This window comes from Amblyomma mixtum, chromosome 2 (assembly GCF_055824585.1).
Source record: "Amblyomma mixtum isolate Tamu chromosome 2, ASM5582458v1, whole genome shotgun sequence".
NCBI classification, from domain to species: domain Eukaryota; kingdom Metazoa; phylum Arthropoda; class Arachnida; order Ixodida; family Ixodidae; genus Amblyomma; species Amblyomma mixtum.
Window position 1 is genome coordinate 4,294,869 of NC_143013.1, and position 19,493 is coordinate 4,314,361.

Genomic DNA, 19,493 nt, shown 5'->3' on the forward strand with positions numbered 1-19,493 from the left:
TTGAAGCTGGCGCCTTACAGCTAATTGGTGCATAAAAAAACAAGGAAAATCAGAAATTTAAGAGAAACTTACTGGTACTTCGGTGGGTTCTTTTTGTGCCTAGCCACTCACAAAAATTTTTTAAAGAAAAATGCACAGAATCGGTGTTCATACGGGGCTTTTCGAAAAATAGAAGGAACTAATTGGGCAGAACTAATTTTAGCATGTCACTCTTAGCTTTCGCCGTATAGCCAATGGTATGAAATCAATGTGTATGCCTGGCTTTAGCGAGTGCAAAAAGAAATAAACAGAACAAAAAGCCACCTTCCATGTGTTGTCAACGGATGGAATTTGAAATGGATGGCATGTTGAGAAGCGACCCCAAGGTTCCAGAATGAAAGGGTGATAATACTGTTACGTGGCGGCCAGCCGAAGAATGAGACGTGGTGAACCATGAGCAAGAGATGATTTAATGGCCGCTGGCCTAGCGCGGGCGCTCCGTCACGCGCCACTGCCAGCTTCGTCTTCGTCACACTACCCGGGGCCTCCGAGCGATGGTCCCGATCGGTGACGAACAGACGGCGAAATGGTGACGAAGACGAAGCTGGCAGTGGCGCGGGACGGAATGCCCGCGCTAGGCCAGCGGCCATTAAATCATCTCATAGCCATCGTTCACCACGCCTCATTCTTCGGCTGGCCGCCGCGTTACAATACATTTAAAATCGAAGCCCCAAAATAACCGCTTCTTCCCCATGGAGCAGGGCCAGCCTTAGATATTGAGGTAGGTGAGGGTTTCTACACGCACGCACGCACGCACGCACGCACGCTCGCACGCACGCACGCACGCACGCACGCACGCACGCACGCACGCACGCACGCACGCACGCACGCACGCTCGCACGCACGCACGCACGCACGCTCGCACGCTCGCACGCACGCACGCACACACGCACGCGCACACACACACACACACACGCGCACACACGCGCACGCACGCACGCACGGGCACGCACGGGCACGCACGGGCACGCACACGCACACACACACAGACACACGAAAGGAAACCTTACCACTTTTTGTCAATATTGTTCTCGTGGAAATTAGTACAATAAGAATAGGCGCTTCCCTAGGATGAAATACTCTAGTAATCGCTAACAAAGCTAAACCACCTAATCTTGAAAAAAAAAAGTATCTTCAGAACTGCATATTTGATTATTACACCACGCGTCCACTTTGTTGCTTGCCACAATAAAAACCTACACAATTATTGAAAATGTTATATTAACCAAAAGTATAGCGCTTTTTAGTCAAGCGCGCATTGAAGATCAAAACTTGGCCCTTGACCCTGCTTTCAAGAAGAAACCGAAAAAAAGCCTCGCATTGTTCAAACCGCATCGGCGAATCTACGTGGTCTTTTTCTCATGATGCCATCATTCACCGACCTTCCATTAGACATGACACAAACGAACACTCTTGGAGAGAAATTTCATTTTCCAGGGAAGTAAAAAAGTTACGAAAGTCCGTTCTTAATTTTATCAAAACTGCATGAATTGCCTCTCGCAAAAAGGGGTAGTGCGCATGAAGGATTCTATCTACAGCGCTGCACTCACTCCAGCCAGCTTCTCGATTTTCTTATAGCAAGACAGAAAATGAAATCCTTTCATGTCGCTCTTTCCACGCATATTTTGTCCGCTGGTGGTGATATGCACAAAGATGCAATATTTTTTGACCATTTTCTTATTGATTGCAGAAGTAATAAAAATACTTCTCTCTAGGACTTAAAGGCACACTAAGGACTGTTTCATATAATTCTTCATCCAAGTGGTTGGCGCATGAGAGCCTTAGTCGTTTTAGCGCCGTAAAACTGAATATAACAATTCTTCAAAGTGAATTTTTTTCGTATGCTTTTTTCCCTTCTGTTTTGTCGTTTTCGTCAGCAAAATACATATTTATAGCAGAGAGACTGACATAACCAAAGATTCTAGCGCCGAGACGTACAACACGCAAGACACAGGCAACGCAGGCGCTTATTAACAACTGTTTAATGCGGTGAAAGTGATCGACCTATATGCCCTTCCAAAATCTTTGCCCGTGCGCACGCGTACAAGCCAACAGGAAAATACAACCAAAAGGTCTTGTCATAGTAGAAATGTAAGAAATTTCTTCTCAGCCTCATAGGGATAAACAGATTTCTGACTTACGCAGTTTCACCCCGAATTTTTTACGTGAAAGACTTCCAAAGTTTCACGAGCTGCTTGTTGAAGCTGAAACTGCAATTTTTTTCCCGGTTCAACACTCGAACTTGTGACTTTTTGAGGATGATGCTGAGAGAATTGCGGACTCCATTATCACTGACTGGAACTGACTGGAAGTGAAAAGAAAAGTATTCACGTCGTTCCAGTTTCCTTTCGACAGCGACCAATACGAACGAAAATTCCGTGCAGAATTTTTGTAGCCTATAAGACCTTTGTCTTCCGTCGAAGTATCCTCTTTGGCCTTGCAACGCAATAAACAGTTGTCATAGGCATACATCGATTTGCACTCTGCCCTTTTAAGAACAGAGAGCCTTGGTCATGGCAGTGCTAAGGTATGGCTCGAAACAAGCTCCCAAGCGACTGCCCTGAATTATAAGCTTTTAGCGGTTTTTAACGAATCACACGCTCTGTGAGAATTTAATCTTAAGACCTGAGCTTTAGCTAACGGCTCTAGCAGAGGGCTAGCGGGTTTCGATATTCCCTCTCGGGAGAAACACATGCGCATTTTCTTGTCGGGAGAAACACATATGCATGCAGCCGTCGCAAACTTTCTGCCCTTTTTATCTTTCTCACTAACAGCACAGCGAGACAAAATATATCTGGCCTGAGCTTAAAGCAAAATATAGAAACCGAATCAACGCTTCAGGGAGCCGCAGCGGCATAAAAATCGGTGTCTGCCATAACACGTGTGGAGCTATCAGACGTCAAACCCGACATAAGGCATACCATACCAAGACTTAGGAGGGAATTTTCACCTTCCACCTTTTTCGGGCTTTTTTTTCCCCCTCTTGCTGAAGGTCTCGCGAATCGTCTCACTATTCCTTGACTGTCGTTGCCTCACCTATCCTACGGGTGCATTATTCTAGGCGCGGAAGAAGTACAAAGTTGCACAAGCGCATGTGAGTCTCTGCCACCGAGCCTAGCCTACATTGCTTTCAGGAATTCATTGTATGCTGCAGGTCACTAAGTACGAAAGTGTTGTACGAAAAGAGCCTCTGAAGAGGGGTATCGTGAACGGCGTTGACAGCAGTTCCTCCTTTGCAGCAGAATAGAGAAAGTACACCGCTGTTCCAACTTGAGTGTTATTTATACAAGTCAAACATTATTTATGGCATTCAAAGCTGTGCAGCGTTTGTTGAAAACAGTCATGCTGTTTCTACACCCTATTTGAATGATAAAGATATAATTGAACAAGAAGTCCGAGACAAAAAGTACATTAACCACATCTCGAAGACAGCTTTTTATCGCAAGTTAGCTCTAATCCTAAGAAACATGGAAGCGTCTTGAGGACCGTCCAAACCAGCGAGAACTAGGTGTAGTAGCTTCAACGTTACCTACTTGACGCCGTAAGTAGTCCTAAGTCTAATGACGACAGACACAAGGACACCGATTTCCGCAATGACTCACTCGCTTCATAGCACACGACGTCACATAGCGCATCCACAAATGCACTCATCGGCCCGGAGAATCATTACTATACCTAGGAGGCCCTTGTTTCTTACGTCTGATCCCAAATATCACCATATGCTTTCCTGAAGCGCGCTTAATCCTCGTAGCTGTCCTCGTAGTAATCCTCATAGCGGCTTGCGAATTAAGCCCTGCTGTCTCCGTCGGACCAATTCTCATTTGCCGTTTCAGAACTCTTCCGCTGTGTTACAGGGGAACAGAAGCCACGTAGCTTCTGTCTCATTGAGAATACACCGAGAACAAGCGGATTCTCAACAACCCGGGAGAGATTTGCTCGGCTTGATTCGCGTTTGTATCCTATAGGGTGCATATAGAACCCTCTCTTCTTACTCTCAGGCATGTCTAGAGGGACGTCAAGGCTCAAGGGTCTTGCTGGGTACCATACTCATTAAATGCGGAAGAACGAAAAGAACCGGATGAAACTGGGGCATCACCGGGTGGATTCGCTCGGAGAGGGACCGACCTGGCACCTTCAAGACCTTGCCTTCTGGAGGCACTGAGTGTAATTAGGGCTGCCCTGTTCCGCGCAAGAGCAACGTCGGCGGTCAGGATGGGTTCTGCTGGGACCCATTGTGCACGGATTGCGAATCCCAGGGAGTGTTGTGAGCATTGTGGGTGTGATGCAGTCCACGTTGCTTGTTTACATATGCGGGGCAGGGCTATAGAGGTCCAAACTGGGCACGTGAAGTACAGCTACAAGTGGCAAAGATTAAAAATTCTAAAAAGGACATGCCGCACGATCTGCGTCCAGTAAAAATGGTGTGCCACACATCCGCTGCGCACTGCTCTTCGATTACAAAGAGCTTGGTGCCTAGCAGGGACTTACGGCTTGGGCGAGCCAAGGCGGAATTCTGGAGAATTCGTGCTGGCCGGGCTCGGTGGGCTTCAAGTGGTGGCTACTGTAACCGGAGGTAGTACTACTCCTCTCCAAAATGAGCACTACTGCGGGCGTGGGTTAGCTTTGAAGGAGCGGTCATCAAACTGAGTAATCTCAGAGCAGGGAGAAACTACTGCCAACATACTACGCCGGTGATGAAAACCATGAAAGGGTACCGTTTCAATCAGAACAGGTGCCGAAGCATTCACAGTGGTTCGTGGAAAAGCAGGGCCCTTTAATAGTTGATGAAGTTTCGGGAGGGGGAAACTGGCTTGGGTCAGGGGACTCCAAATCGTGCCCCTGTTAGTGCTGTCTGTCTAGTGGACCCCAGCAAGCGTTCAGTGGAGATGAGAGTATGCTTCGAGGCGTAAGACCACACATTCGGCAAAGAGCGAAGGCTCGCTCTCTGCGGAGGACTGGAAAAGAGCTTGGCTCTGTCAGGACCATTCGCAACAATCTACGCTGTGCACAATCCGGACCCAATTCCCATAACATCTCATTATCAATCTCAATCTCTTTCCCTTCAACCCATCCTTTCCGGCTACTTCCCAGCGGAGATTAGGGAAGCCTCCCTCGGGTCCCTTGCCCGGCTGTGGTGTCGCTTCGGTGGCTCCTCCTTTCTGATTTATTCTTCGCTTTCAGTTCTGGCAAAGTACATTTTTCGTCAGTAGCTATTTCTTTATCATTATAATTCCCTGTCGAAAAAAACACAAAAACGGTAAACGTGTCGTCACAAGAGAAGTTTTGCAATATATTTGGCCTTATCTTACAGTAGCAGCAGAAATTTTTCCAGTAACAACAGTTTTCTGTCTATTTCGCTGCCCCTTGTCGTAATGACAGAACTGCAGAAAAATATATAAAAAAAATGGTACAGAACCGCAGAAGAGTACTACAATAGGGCAGAAAAAATCTTTTCTTGCAACGTTTTCCTCGCACTATTCACATAATTCTGCAGTTTTTCCGACTTAGCTCGGTTTGGATTAAGCCTGCTATTTCTTGTGGCGTGGCCTGAGGCAATCTTTTTTATATTTTTCTTGTGGCACCGTGATTTTCTCTAGTCTCATAATCAGCGCTTTCTAAACTGCAGTTTTTCCACAAATAGACGGTGTTTGACAGCGTCATTTATGACAAAAATTGCTTGTGTTTGTCGAGTAGCGTGCTTCAATGCGTTTTGTCTGTGTTGCTGCGGCGTCGTCGGGTGCCTATTTTGAGCCTCTCTCAGATGTGTGTTTATCGTGCGAAAATAAGGCAAGCGAGTGGCTTCCATGGATAACTTGGGCTCCGATATCTTCCGTTCTGTTGCCGAGACACGCTGTTTTTTCTCATGACAAGTGCTCATTGTAATAGCCAGTGAGGGTGAAACATTTCTTTGTCTCTTGTCGCATGCACTACAAATGAAGCGGGAAGTGACCACTGCAGCTGTCTTGTTCACGACGGAGAAATGAAGCACTGACCACAGGGAAAAGCATCAGAAGAAAAATCGCAGCTAGTATCTTGATCCTTCTTAATCCTCCCGTGTTTGGCCAAAGGCGTGCACCTGATCCGCTTCTATAATAAACAGCTAACTGACAAACTCTCCACCTGAAACGATAATCCCAGAGTGAAGGTAATACAACTACGGTATTACAGCACAATGGTGCTATGCGACAAGTTTCAAAAGTGTTTCAATTGTACACTGATGGTATTGTGTGCCGTGCCGTTACACCGAGTTTTCGGTCCCTTTTAATATGATAAAAAAATCCTTCTTTAGTACAATCGCACTTCGTAGCATTCAGTAGAGGCTGCCGCAGGACTTCTGAAGCTTTATAACTTGTCAGAATGCCAGGTTCGTAGACAACAATCGAAATGTCACAGAACGAACCTATGACCGCTGTCGTTGCTGAAAATAAATTAGAGGGCGCGGGTCAATTCTGCGGCATTAATACGGACGCAAGCGCTAATGGTGGCGTGTAGTCGTTAATGACACGAATACTCTTTAATCACGAGTCAGAGTTACCTAAGCACTTCTTGCAATCCTGCCCGTACGGAATTCTGGTAGGTTAATCCAAGATATCCAGTTTTCTGCGTAAGGGAACCCTCTAAACCAACAACCTCCGCTAGGCTCTCCCTCAGAAATATTTGGCTGCCCTCAGGCTACCATCGTTGGACGGAGCGCTGCCTCTCTGTAAATATTGGGTTTCCTTCACTCCAAGTGCGGGGGCGAGCATGTCCTAGATGTGACGACTTAGATGATTTCGTCCTGGTATGCTCTTTATTTTTCGGTTTTTATTGTAGCCGCCACGCGTTCCTAGCCTACCTGCTGCATTGTGCTAACAACCCCTTCCCGCGTCCACTTCAGTTGCGCCGCACCGTCGGCAAGCCCAATACGCTCCAGCACAGCATTGCACCAGCGTAAGAAGACTATGACAAGAAAGATAAATATTTAGCATCTACAAAACTGCCGACTCCAGGGCACGGCCACTCCTCTCTTATCTCCAACCTCCGGTAAATGCCAACTCGGACAACTGAAAGGAACTTCGGGCAAACCGTGGTCCTAATTCAGACCGTACGCGATGCAGAGTACACTTCTCACAGCCACGAATCCGCCCAATCATTTGTAGCTAATGAGGCAAGTTTTGTTTGCTTAGTGGCAATGATACATGAGTTTAGAGCCAGTAGCCATGAGCGTCGTCAATACGTGTCTTATTATTTTAGCGAACCTGGTAGCGTTGATCACCTGTTTTAGCCTCGGGGTAAGCGGCTGTAGTTCTTACGGCGAGAGCCGTAAGAACTACAGCCTGCGTCATCGCTGTAGCCCCACCCTGCGTCATGGTGCAGCTGAAGCTCATTGGGGTGTAGCTGTTTTTTCTTAGCCTGGCTTGGCACCAGAAAAAATCGACACCAAGGCAGGCCAAGCGAGAGAGCAGAGAAAGACGAAGAAGCGGGAGAGGTAAAGGAGACAAAATGGAGGGACACCATCGTAGAGAAAGAAACGAACCAAATCGAAAAAAAAAATTACTGGGTAAACAAAGGTACAGCTGGTTTAAAACTAGCTTCTCGCTTAATGTTTGAACTAGTCCGCAGTGAAGTTTATGTTTTTTTTTTGCTGTTTTCGTATTAGGGCTTTTTACTTCGTTGAGGGGATTCCGAAGAAAACGATAAACAGAATTTCGCAGAACTAGTCAGATGTCATTTACGAACTGAATCCACAAACAGCGGCCAATAGGATCGTACTAATGCATTATTTTGTTTGTCTGTTTTTTATTTTTTTTTTCGCTCTGTGGCTCAGTTTAATCAGCACTTGCCTGCGGAAGTGAAGAGCTTTCTTGTTCAGCGTCTTTCATAGACGACGTGCAGCTACGGGAAGGTAAACTGCATGCACCATATCATCGCTTCTTTTTTTTTTCCTTTTCTCTTCGTCACGTGTGTTCCTTTGTGTTCTGCCTTGGCTTTGATGTCTATTTTTTCTCTACGTCTTCTGTTTGTCTTCCTGGCTCGGCATATATTGCTTTCTTCTCACTGAATAAAACATATAGTAGGGAAGTTACCACATATGAAGACAAACTGCGCCCACTTCCGGAAGCCGGAAAGGCTAGTCTCGCCTAGCAGGCACGACCGTTCATTTCTCTAGGGGAGCTGGGAAGCAGCCCCTAGCGTAAGGACCACTTCAGCAATGACTCTGTCCACTCGGACTAAGCGTTCATGGCTGGCACCTTTGTTTGCCTGAGAGTCATTCTCGATCGCTCTCTGGGGAACCAGTGGGAAGGAAGCATTAAATCTAACCTCATTTCCGATCTCTGCTTCAACTGGCAGAATTACAAGCGTCTCTCCATTCTACAAGCCAAGAGTATTAACAAGCGATTCACACTGACTACTCCTTACGCAATTTCTTCGCAATCGAAGGCTGATATTTTAGTTTTTGTGCCAAATAGCTGCCGCGAAAGTGCTGAAGCCGCTTACTGAATGGTCGCACAACTTGGTAAAACTCGTAAAAGCGGCTTCTGACGCTGCTAGGCTCTTATCCTATCCTTATCACTTCTTGTAACCAGAACATTACAATTATTCGACACGGTAGCTATGAGACATATTCGAGATGTGCGTTGGTGTCTCTGTCAGATAAACAGGAGCTCTAATTTCGGTGCACCTTGTTAGAGCCACTGTGATCATAAAACTTTTCGCCAATTCTATGAGCAGTTTAAGAGATTATCCGCTCTTTGGGAACAAGGTATCGTTACCTGTTCTTGTACATATAGCTGCAGGACTGTCAGGAGTCAACGCGTGGATCAAACTTGCGTGCATTCATGCTACGCAGTAAAAAAGAAGGGAATCTTTCAGGTAGTATCAACGTTATACGCACCTGTTCTGCTACAAAAATAGTTTTTTCATGAATAAGTGTATCAGGAACCCCTGTCGTGTAAAGGTTCCTGCAGTTCGCGCGTAAAATCAGGCGCATACAGGGCATACAAAGATACGTGAGGCCTGCAAACTGGGGATTCTATTTGTTTTCACTCTGCGGCCTTCAATTAAATCCGAATTTGTAAGCGACAGTTTTTTTTTCCTTCTTGGTGCAGCGGTCGTAGCGGGAAGCATTTAGCATTGAACAAGAGTCGATTTTATACTGTTATTTTTTTTTTAATGTAGAACGCTTCACGATTTTGCCGAGTCTTCGGTGCACATTTAAGCTACGTCGTACGTACCTGACGATAAATTAATTATCAGTTATAATAATGTAACACATTATAAGCAGCCTGGGTACTGTGTGGAAGACGGGTGTAGGAAAAAGTGTCCCCGGAGAAAACGTCCAAAAAAGGTCCCTGGAAAAAAGGTCCCCTTAGGAATCACCGTCTAGGAAAAAATGTCCCCAATTGAAGAAAAAATTTCTTCCGGAACCCATTTGACAGTTAATTGCCCGCTTTATTAGACTCTTGTCTGGATTTGAGGATAGATGTAAGCATGAAGTATTTTGTAGTACTAGACCGCGCCATGGTCATGCAGTCCAAGTCATGCAAAGGAAAAGCACTTCTGCAGGTTACTTCGCAGAAGCGCCGAACGATCCAGAGACGCACTTACTCTCGACCACTTTCCTTTCACCGCCATCATTGTTCTTCATGGACGCCCCGTATCTGTTCGTTGTTTAGTCGCTGCTGTGCCGACATCTATAATCGTTGTAGCTTGCAATGTTACAGCTTGCCAAGAAGAACCGCAAGTTCAAGCTTTGATACCACGGTGAAGAAATGCAGCTGGAAGCAAAGAAATACACCAGACTAAAATGCATGGAAGCTAAATCTACAAAAGATGATGTAACATAAAATTAGTTATACGTGACGACTGTAGCAGGAAATGAGTTGCTGGGTGAAAACTAATACAATAAGGCATGGAGACTAAAACCATAAAAGATAATGTAAGCTAAAATCAGTAAAATATGACGAGTAAAAGGAAATTAGAGTCTGGGTGATGAAGACCTGAGTCAGGGAATAAAAATCTGAAGATATGAAAAGAAATGATCATGCAAGCCAACAAAAATGCAGCTAACGGATGAAGTAACGTGAGTAAACTGAAGTAAAAAATAAAAGAGCATAGAGTTATAACCTGATCGTTTGCCCAACATTTGGCAAAAAAATCTTCGATTTTGGTCGTCCCGGCAGCGTAGTTTGCACATACGTTCCGAAGAAGCTGCTGCATGGCCACGAGCGTGGTTCTGTTTCTTTTTTTTTTTGGCACCGCACTGAGTTTACACTGGGCTATCTTCACGGTCCCGGTGGCTTCTTCTGAACGCTAGGCGTCGATCGTCTTCCACACCGTTGGGAGGCTGTGACCCAGCATGCTCGGCAGCACCACCGGCAAACAACTTGTATCCGCCACATGCGAGCAGTACATGCATGCGGATCGCATGCATGCGAGTTGCATGCATGTACACAAGCAAGGCGGCCGGATGCTCAAATTGCGGCGGCTTACGATATTTTTGGTGTCACCCGTTTGGGGACATTTTTTCCTACTTCGCAAATCGGGACGTTTTTTCCGGGGATGTACGTTCCGGGCACATTTTTTCCGGGGACCTATCTTCCGGGGACATTTTTTCTGGGGACGTTTTTTCCGGCTCCCGTGGAAGACATATATGTATCTATCGCCACATCTCATGGACACATGGACATTTTCACGTTTTGGTGCCTGGCCCTTGGCCAGGCGAGCAAGGGACGCAGAAGTCCTTGAAGGAAGCCCTTGCCTGCGTGCAACAGCCCACTGATAGTTAGGCACTTATGGACTGTTCACTTGTCATATCTATATTTGGTAGGTCGGCGGGGGCTGCGCACACAAACGCACCAGCCAATGGAAAACGCGTTTTCGCAGTAGGGTTCTGCCCTCAGAACTTGAATTGAAGACATGTTCTTCGAGTCCACCCGTTTCGCAGAGATCAATAAACGCCTAAGAGGGAAGTAAAAACAGGGAATTTAATGCGCGCACGTAGGAAAACGGTTTTCTGCTCTTTTTTTCTTTAGGAATGGCACGTATATGTGCATTCAGTCCTTTGTACCCGTCATCGGCGCCCTCTTCTTTACCTTGTCCCCATTGTCAGTAAGCAATGCACCAAAAAGTAAACAAAAGAACAGGAGGAAGAACTGTCCCAATGCGAGCCGAGAAGCTCCAAGTGTCCTTCTGTATTCTCACGAATGGCCCAGATCTGCTTTACGTCATTTTTTGCTAGGGAGCCCCCGCCGTGATTGGACCAATCCCGAGCACCTCTCTGTTGCTAAGGGAGGCTATTGCTTTCCAGCAAACAAGTCGCACTTGTGCGACGTGAGATAGCGAGAGATAGAATAAAATATCGCCACCGAGCATCACAGATCTGCGCTGGGTGGAAAAGAGAAAAGTTGCAGTTGCTAGCGACAGGAAGGACTCAATTTAGTTAAACATCAGGGTCCTCTTCATCTGTTCACTCTTTCAAGTAGAAAATGTTGCCAGAATTCGCAGTCAGCTGAAAGCTACGTCACAGATTTACAGTGCCCAACTGCGTATTGTAGTGGCCAAAAAAAAATATTTATTTGCATTTGCAGTATGAGGAGCTTCTTCTGAGGAGTTTCTTTTTTGACGTCCACAAGCCATTGCTAGGCTAAAAGAATGCAACATTCTGCTGCTGTGTTCAATTCTGAAGGGATTTAAAAAGGATATTTGCGGCTGCAGTGTTCTCCTGTCATGGTTACAATTAGTTCCTTTCACTTTTGTGTCAGTGCTTGACAGCTAGGCAGCAAGCCTCATTCAGTGCCTATTTTTATCAAAGAACAAAAATAAAGAGATGAACCATTCTTTCGTACTTTTTTTTTTTTGCTTGGTAGTGCAAGCGACCTTGGTGTTAAACCGAATGGCGACAGAAAGGTCGAAGCTGGAGCAGTACGAGAGAAAGAAGCTGCGGGACAACGTGACAGACAGTGTGACAGTTATCGAAAAGCAGCCAGATTTCTCCTTAATGATTGGCTTTTACTCTGATTAATGTTTTTGCTGTACGCTGAGGCTTGACACACGACAGACGTTTCTGCAAGCTGAAGGTGGAGAGTGCTGGTGGGAAGGTGATGGGTTTCATTTCAGGAAAGCGGAGGCGATGTGGAAAGGTAGATTAAGGGTGGTGATGGCTGGGGGGAGGGTGATAGCCGCCTACCTTGAGGGGTAGCATGGGTAGGTGGTTAGTTTGTGGTGCTTCTGGTGGGTAGCTAGCTCGTCCAGTCTTTGAATTTGATTCCGCCGTCGCTTTTTGGTTAAGCTGTGTGTGGGCTTTTAGTGGGCGTCGACCCTATGGAAAGTGGAGGTAGGTGGGGCGGTAGTGGGTGCTGCTTCTGGAGGGAGGAGTTGGGAGGATGGGTGGTGAAGGGCGAAGTGGGCATGGGCGGGCTGGTGAGCTGGATAGACGGTCACCGTGAGTAAGTGAGACTCAGAAGGGTGAAGAGTTGGGCTTGCTGATGGCAGCTCCCTAGCTCGGTGGCTGTAGTGGTCTGGAGGCGGTTGGTGGGTGGTTCTTCTGTCATGAAGACTTCTACCAATCTTACTAGCGTTTTTGTAGGGACAGTAGCTATGCATTAGAGTAGGGTTTTAACAGGGTTACCCGATTAGACGTGCGACAGCATGTAGTTAGCCTGGTTCGCTCATGGTGTTGCTGCCCCGCCGCGGTGGCTCAGTGGTTACGGCGCTCGGCTGCTGACCCGAAAGACGCGGGTTCGATCCCGACCGCGGCGGCCGAATTTCGATGAGGCGAAATTCTAGAGACCCGTGTGCTGTGCGATGTCAGTGCGCTTTAAAGAACCCCAGGTGGTCGAAATTTCCGGAGCCCTTCACTACGGCGTCCCTCATAGCCTTAGTTGCCTCGGGACGTTAAACCCTAATAAACCAATAAACCAATCTTGATGTTGGTCTCGTGCAGCGGGCCGCGAAGTTGATCTGTTCGCGCCGGCGTGGGATCAAAATCCCATCGCGGCAATTCCTCGAGGTTGGCCAGAGTCACCCTCAAGATCAAGCTTTCAACAAAGTTTGGGGTTCCAACCGCGTTAAGTAGTGCTTTCGCAGGAAAAATCGTAACGTGGTGGTGACGGGTGGTCGGCATTTAAGAAGACAGCGAAAGGCTTCCAAAAGAAACACTTCGTTCGGCTGATTTGCACCCACAAAGAAATTAGCTGCTGAGAGGCGATGATAGCAATAAACGTGCTCGGATGTCGTGGAGGGCCAGATTCACCACCACTCTGTGCCTTGCTGACAATGAACTGACAGAGTTTCGACATAAAGCGCGCAATGCACACACGACAAGATCGAGCAGAGTGGAACCAACACGGACAGCCAGCTAAAAACAGTCAGATAAATCTCGTCGCATTTCCCGTTACAATGCGATAAAACAACTTTGTGTCTGTGAGCGTAAGCGAACAAACATTACGAAGCTTAAACTAAGTAACGGGCTTCCTTCCTTCTTCCTTTTTTTTTTTTTTTTTGCCAGGAGAAAAGTTACTGTCTCGTCACTTTCTTCCGTCCGTTCGACTGGCTTTCGTTGCGCTCTGAGGATAAAAAGCGACCGATTCTCAGAAGCTGTATTAAGGCAATGCCTCGAGCCCTGCCTTCCTGTCTCTGACCACGTTTTCATCTTTACCGAAGAGCTTTCGCATCCGCGAAGGAAGCCTCCTTTGCGGGAAGAAAGAAAGAACAAGAGGAGGTTCGGTGCGGCTTAGTGTGTGGACTCCAACGGTTCGTGGTTTGCGGATCGGATTATGTCGCATAATAAATATGCTGCCAGCGTATTTTCGCGCCTGCTCCTCAGGTCATTGGTTTTTTTTTTTTTTTTAACACGTCGCTTTTAAGTCTGTTATCAAACCCAGTGCGGCTACGAAGTGATGGCTGTAGGATTGAAAAAAATATATTTTTGCTTAGCTTAGCGAAGCATAATACTACAGCCGCCGCGGTGGCTCAGTGGCTATGGTGCTCGGCTACTGACCCGAAAGACGTGGGTTCGATCCCGGCCGCGGCGGCTGGAATTTCTTTGGAGGAGAAATTCTAGAGGCCCGTGTACTGTGCGATGTCAGTGCACGTTAAAGAACCCCAGGTGGTCGAAATTTCCGGAGCCCTCCACTACGGCGTCTCTCATAGCCTTAGTCGCTTTGGGACGTTAAACCCCATAAACCATAATACTACACATGGTAGTTCGAATTCAAAGAATTTCAATTCGCTCGGCTGCTTGAGCACGAGGTCGCGGGTTCGGCCACATTTAGAAGAAGAGGAAATGTAAAGAAGAAAGAAGCCCGTGTGCGGGTCTCTCGGTGCGCTGTAAAAAAACAATGTAATCACACATAATTCAGAGGCCTATACTACAGCATAGCTTGCATTTCACAAAAGAATGCTCTCAGTGAATGACTAATTGACGATATTAACTCTGATCAACCCAAATTTTTTCTACCGTTGTATTTCATGTCTAGCCGAGCCGCCGGCCATGAAAACTACCAAGAGCGGCAGGCGTTTCAGCTCACAAATATACCGAATTGGTTTCGCGATGGAACAAGTCATGTGCGTATAAGGACAGGACTGCATATGATGTGCTCGTTTCAGTGTTACAGAGTGTTTCTATGGGCTCAGTGGGCCTCCAGCTGGCTGATCGTCACTCATTGATGATTGATTGAGAATTTACTAAGTTCTTAATCGCATATATCTGCACGGCGCGCTGTCAGCCGATTATAATGAGTTGTGCGGGATTTTCGACCACTTGCACTTTGGCCACTCGGAACTGAAAGGCCACAAAGTGTGTAATAAGACAGCGCAGTTTCACATAATATACGTTGAGTCAGCATAACTCCTTGCGTGCTGATGTCTAGGAACATCGGGGTGTCGTTGAAAACCCCCAAAGCAAGGGGAACCGGTGAAATCTGTAGGGCTTTGGTCATTGCTTCGGTGATAAGTGCATCATTTCCTTTTATGTCAGAAACGTGTTTCTCGTCCTGCCCGCTAAGAACACTTCCAACATGAGAACGTAAGGATCCTCAGGAGCAATTATCAGATCTAAAAAGAAAGCAGAGCTGCTTGTGGACTCTGTCATTATGAAGTTAAGCTTCGACAGCGCGTCGGCTTCAACAATGTTAATGCTGTAGCAGTCTTTGCCTGTGCAAGGTAGCCAACCGGAATACCTCTTTGGTTAATATCCCTGCCTCCCCCCCCCCCCCCTCTCTGCATTTATCTATCTGTAGCAGTATTTCAGCAGGTGACAACGCCTGATTTCGTCACTTAGGCTATTTACGAATCAGCAATAGAGACAAGAGGAGTTGGGTCGGTGCTTTTTCCCGGAGAGGGGACGATGCCTTGAACATGTCCAGTCACTTCGATGTTAGGTTATTTATTTTCTGGAACTTTTACAGGCTGCACAAACACGCTCACCTGGGCTCTTTCCACCTTCCACTGAAATTTAGTAGCATATCGAGCTTTCACTAATAAAGTCTCCACTTAAATGCTCACGTAAAAGCAATGTGTAGTGCTTGGCAATAAGCATTACGGCGTTTCAGAAAGAAGTATTAGCATCGACGCTAAGGTGCAGTCTTTGTCGAAAGTTTAGAGCCCAGGGAGTTTGCTTATAAGCCTTGCAGTGGGCCTCCTGAAGTATTTTTGGGAGTCCTAACCACTGGAGGAAGCACGACTCGGAAATCTTACCTTCAGGAAATTCGGAGCGCTGGAGATGCATTAGGAACCACGCAGTGTGGCTCAGAAGCAAACCATCTGGCCTCCAAACTTTTGACAAAAACTGTGCATGCCAATCCAGGCAACCTCCCCCCCCCCCCCCCCCCGCCTTAAAAAAAAAAGAAAGAAAAATCCCCGCCACTTTTCTGCACGACGCGCTCACTAAAGGCCAGGTTTAATAAGCGATGGATAAATCCGCAAGGACAATACCTGAAATAAAATTTGCGTAACTAGAATTTGACTACTGAACGCAGAACTTAGGATGTAATTTCACTGCTCGCGACGGTTTTGTTTCTGTTGTCTTGGCTGAGTGGGATGTCAAATGTCACGCGTCATCATTGGTCGCGACCGACTGTTTTCGCATAGCTTAGAACCGTTTGAGTATTTACGAAGCAGCAGACCAGGTACAGTGGTTTAACAAATATCTTTGATCAGATCTTGTTTACGATACACGAGGGCTAAAAACAATATCTGCCCGGTAAACTTTGCGTTGCGTTAAACGGCATTTGCCAAAAGAAAGAGGTAACTTTTCTAGGAGCTTGCATGCTCAGGCCCTCTGCGGCCGCTGCGGAGCTCTTTCACCCGAAATTGAGCCCGGGAAATATAGCTCATTGGCACGATATCACACCGTCTTGTTTTCTAGTTTTCTCTGAAGACTTTCTTTTCGTCGGCCATCGCTGGGAAGAACTTCAAGTTCAGGATGAAAAAAAAATGTTATTTAAGAACTCGTTTAAAGGGTTATTAGATTAGGCAAGCTGCATCAGTTTCCAAAGATGCTAGAAAGTGCCAGGTGAATTATTGCTGAGCTCTAGAAGATAACTCCTCCCTCACCTTCTAGTGCCTGCCCATCAGCGTATACGAACCGAAGGTTCTACGGAAATAATAAAAGCAACTTGCGCTGTTAAAAATACAGCATTCCACCAGAAGAAAAGGCGCAAGTTCTAAAGCTATGATTCCAGCGCACGCTTCAAAGATAAAGAAAGAAAAAAAAACATTGATAATGAGCAAAGTGTGCTCTTTCTGCGCGCAGGAATCGTCGATAATGTACAGACGTAAAACTATTTTGCTCTTACAAGAACAATCTATTTAAGAGTGTTTACTCTTTCAAGACGGAGCGCCGTACATTGCTTAACTGCACGGGCTCTGCTTCAAGCACCTCACCAACCACAGATGCCATACGTCTTCCAAGCCCGGGAAGCTAAAAATCCTCAAGTGCAACTTTGATGGGATACAGGGCGACCGCATTAAAGTAATAGAACTCAGTGTTGCTATACTGGCTGAAATTGGCTCCTATTGCAAGGCCCAAGATAGAGTGCTGTTTACTTTCGTTCTCCCCAAATCGACCGTGCTTTCTTCGCCAAAAGACTAAAAGCACCCTGTGTGTAAACAGCCGAGCCTGACGAAGAGCCCAGCACACTTCCCACATCGAGATAAAAAAGAAAAGAAAGGTACCGCCGGCGGTCACGCGTTCGCCCCATGGTATTTCGTGCAGTCGTATCTTTGCAGACCTGGTCATTGTTTTTTTTTTGCACGAATAAACGTGCAGCACGTTTCTTTCAGGATCGCAGCAGTTGGCGCCTTCAGATTTCATTTCATTTCATTTCATTTATTTTACCCTCAGGGCTTTCGCATTACAGAGGGGGTGGGACAGTGAAGAAAACAATACATAGATCAAAAAACAGGGCTATATATACGAACAATATTGAAAGATCCTAGAGACATAGGACGAGTAGCGTTGAGCGTTCGCTGATTGCGTTCATTTCTTTCCCTCGTGTGTCTTGTTGCTCCTGTCTTTGATCGAGGGGACACGTGCCTACACGGACAAAAACATTCGGTACCTTATCTGTGTTTGAAACAAAAGGTTTTCAACCTTTCCTGAAATTGTACAAACAGAAATCACACTTCCTCGATGGCGGATTTTTTTCTCTTTCCCGCTGCTTTTGGAAGCAAAATATATTCATTGATGGAGCTGTCTTTTTGGAACTTTTTCTATAAAATTAAGAATCGTGCGCTGAAGTTTCAGGTTAGTTGTGGTAAAGACTCTTGGATTACAGTTTGAGGAAGTGTTCGCTACTGTCATTCTGTCCCTTAATTGCAATCGGTGTAGCAAAGTTTTCACATCTAGGCAAGCAATTTGAGCTTCGCGAACATTCTATGTTCACCGTCGTCTTCTGTAATGTTTACCAATAATTTTTCGTGCACCAAAAGCGCTAATAGATGCGCGGGAACGGACATGCGGCAGTTGCTCCTGAAGGGAACTTTAACATGCCGGTGCCGAAAGTGTACTTACATTCACGGAACGCCACGAAGAGCAGGAGAAGTTGAAGATGATGCATTCAAAAGGTCCTGCACCTGGTCCTTGACGTTTCCTGAGCCCGTCTCCAACCAGCAAGGATACCTACCCGGGGAAGAAAAAAACGAAACGTTTGTTCATTACGCACAAATACTTGCAACTAACAGCGCTGCATACTACTAAACTTGCATTTTCTAATGAGTACCAGAGGTCCTTTTGTCTTGAACGAATAAGTGAGGACAGCCAATGACAGCAATAGAAAGGCTTTTTCTTCTCATTAACAACAAATGAGACGTACGTACCACTGCGTTCATCGTAATCTGTACACCACGAGCTGTTGAATTGTTTTATTGAATAAAATTTCTGCAGCAGCGTCTTATATATTTAGTTCCAAACACACTAAATTCAGTAAGTAGAAAAGACCGACAACGATGTGTTGTTATCGCCTCTTTTCATTGTTCTCTTACACACGCGTTCGAATTACGCTGTTTTCTTGTTCCGTTCAGCAGGAATTTTGAGACCTCTGCTTTTGAAAAATAAGCGTTACGACTGACGAGTCCAGGCAACATTTTCTTGAACTGATCATAGCTGCAGGTCTAGTGTGGGACCTTAGAGACAGTAAGCAGTCGAGGTAGCGAGTACAAGGTCACAGAAGGCGCAGTTGATAATTTAATAACCAAGGCTACATCGTCACCGTCCACTAAAGCCTGAGTTCCATATCATGCTGATAGAAATACACGGACACATGAACGTTCATTAAATACTGTACTTTCATTAAGTACATAAAACAAATAACGAAAGATGGAGAAAATAAGCTCGTTCAGCGGACAAAGAACAGGTCTGATAAATAGAAGTATAACGATCAACAGTGTCGTATGTTTGTTGTATTAACTTTTCGAAAAGTGCAAAGTGAGATTCATCGCCCTCCTTGTGAAAAGCGTAAGCTAGACTAATTCAACAACTACAACTTGTCGATATTAATCTCTGAATGCCTCTTGAATCGTGTGTGCAATAAGCCCAGGTATTAAAAAAAAACAGACTTAAAATAACCTGTGCTTGGTGGAGACTGATGATGTCTTGCAGGCAGCAGCTGACGACAATAATAAGGCAGGAAATATTTGACATTAGTAGGTGTCTGATATTATTCTTTCGCATTTTAATTAATACAAAGACGCATTAAAAACGATAAATCCATAACCATGCGTGTGCACCCAATGTACATAAACAGAAGTCGTTTACGCACGTAACTTACACGACTATGCTGGAACAGTGTCAGAGGGTAGTGGCTACCGTCAATCCTTTAATAAAGAATAATCAGGTCAGTGCAGTTGGTATGAATATCTACGCTGTATAATTAATGGCGGACTTGTTTTCAGACCATCTCCTTCTGAAGAATACTCGTAGCACGCTCGTGTTTTGAGATACCCACCCCTTAACTTCCATCTCGATTTTTTTT

At 45.9% G+C, this 19,493-nt stretch overlaps 1 protein-coding gene across 2 annotated transcripts in view; it reads right to left on the minus strand.

Annotated features, from left to right (window-relative positions):
• Window positions 1-18,168, minus strand: part of LOC149358264 (uncharacterized) — a 69,607-nt gene extending 51,439 nt beyond the window's left edge. For both annotated transcript variants that reach the window (XM_089568808.1, XM_089568809.1), the window contains exon 1: window positions 18,035-18,168. In XM_089568808.1, the coding sequence (XP_089424934.1) occupies window positions 18,035-18,080 (46 nt within the window). In that variant the 5' untranslated portion in view covers window positions 18,081-18,168. The remainder of the gene's footprint in view (window positions 1-18,034) is intronic.
• Window positions 18,169-19,493: the final 1,325 nt, after the last annotated feature.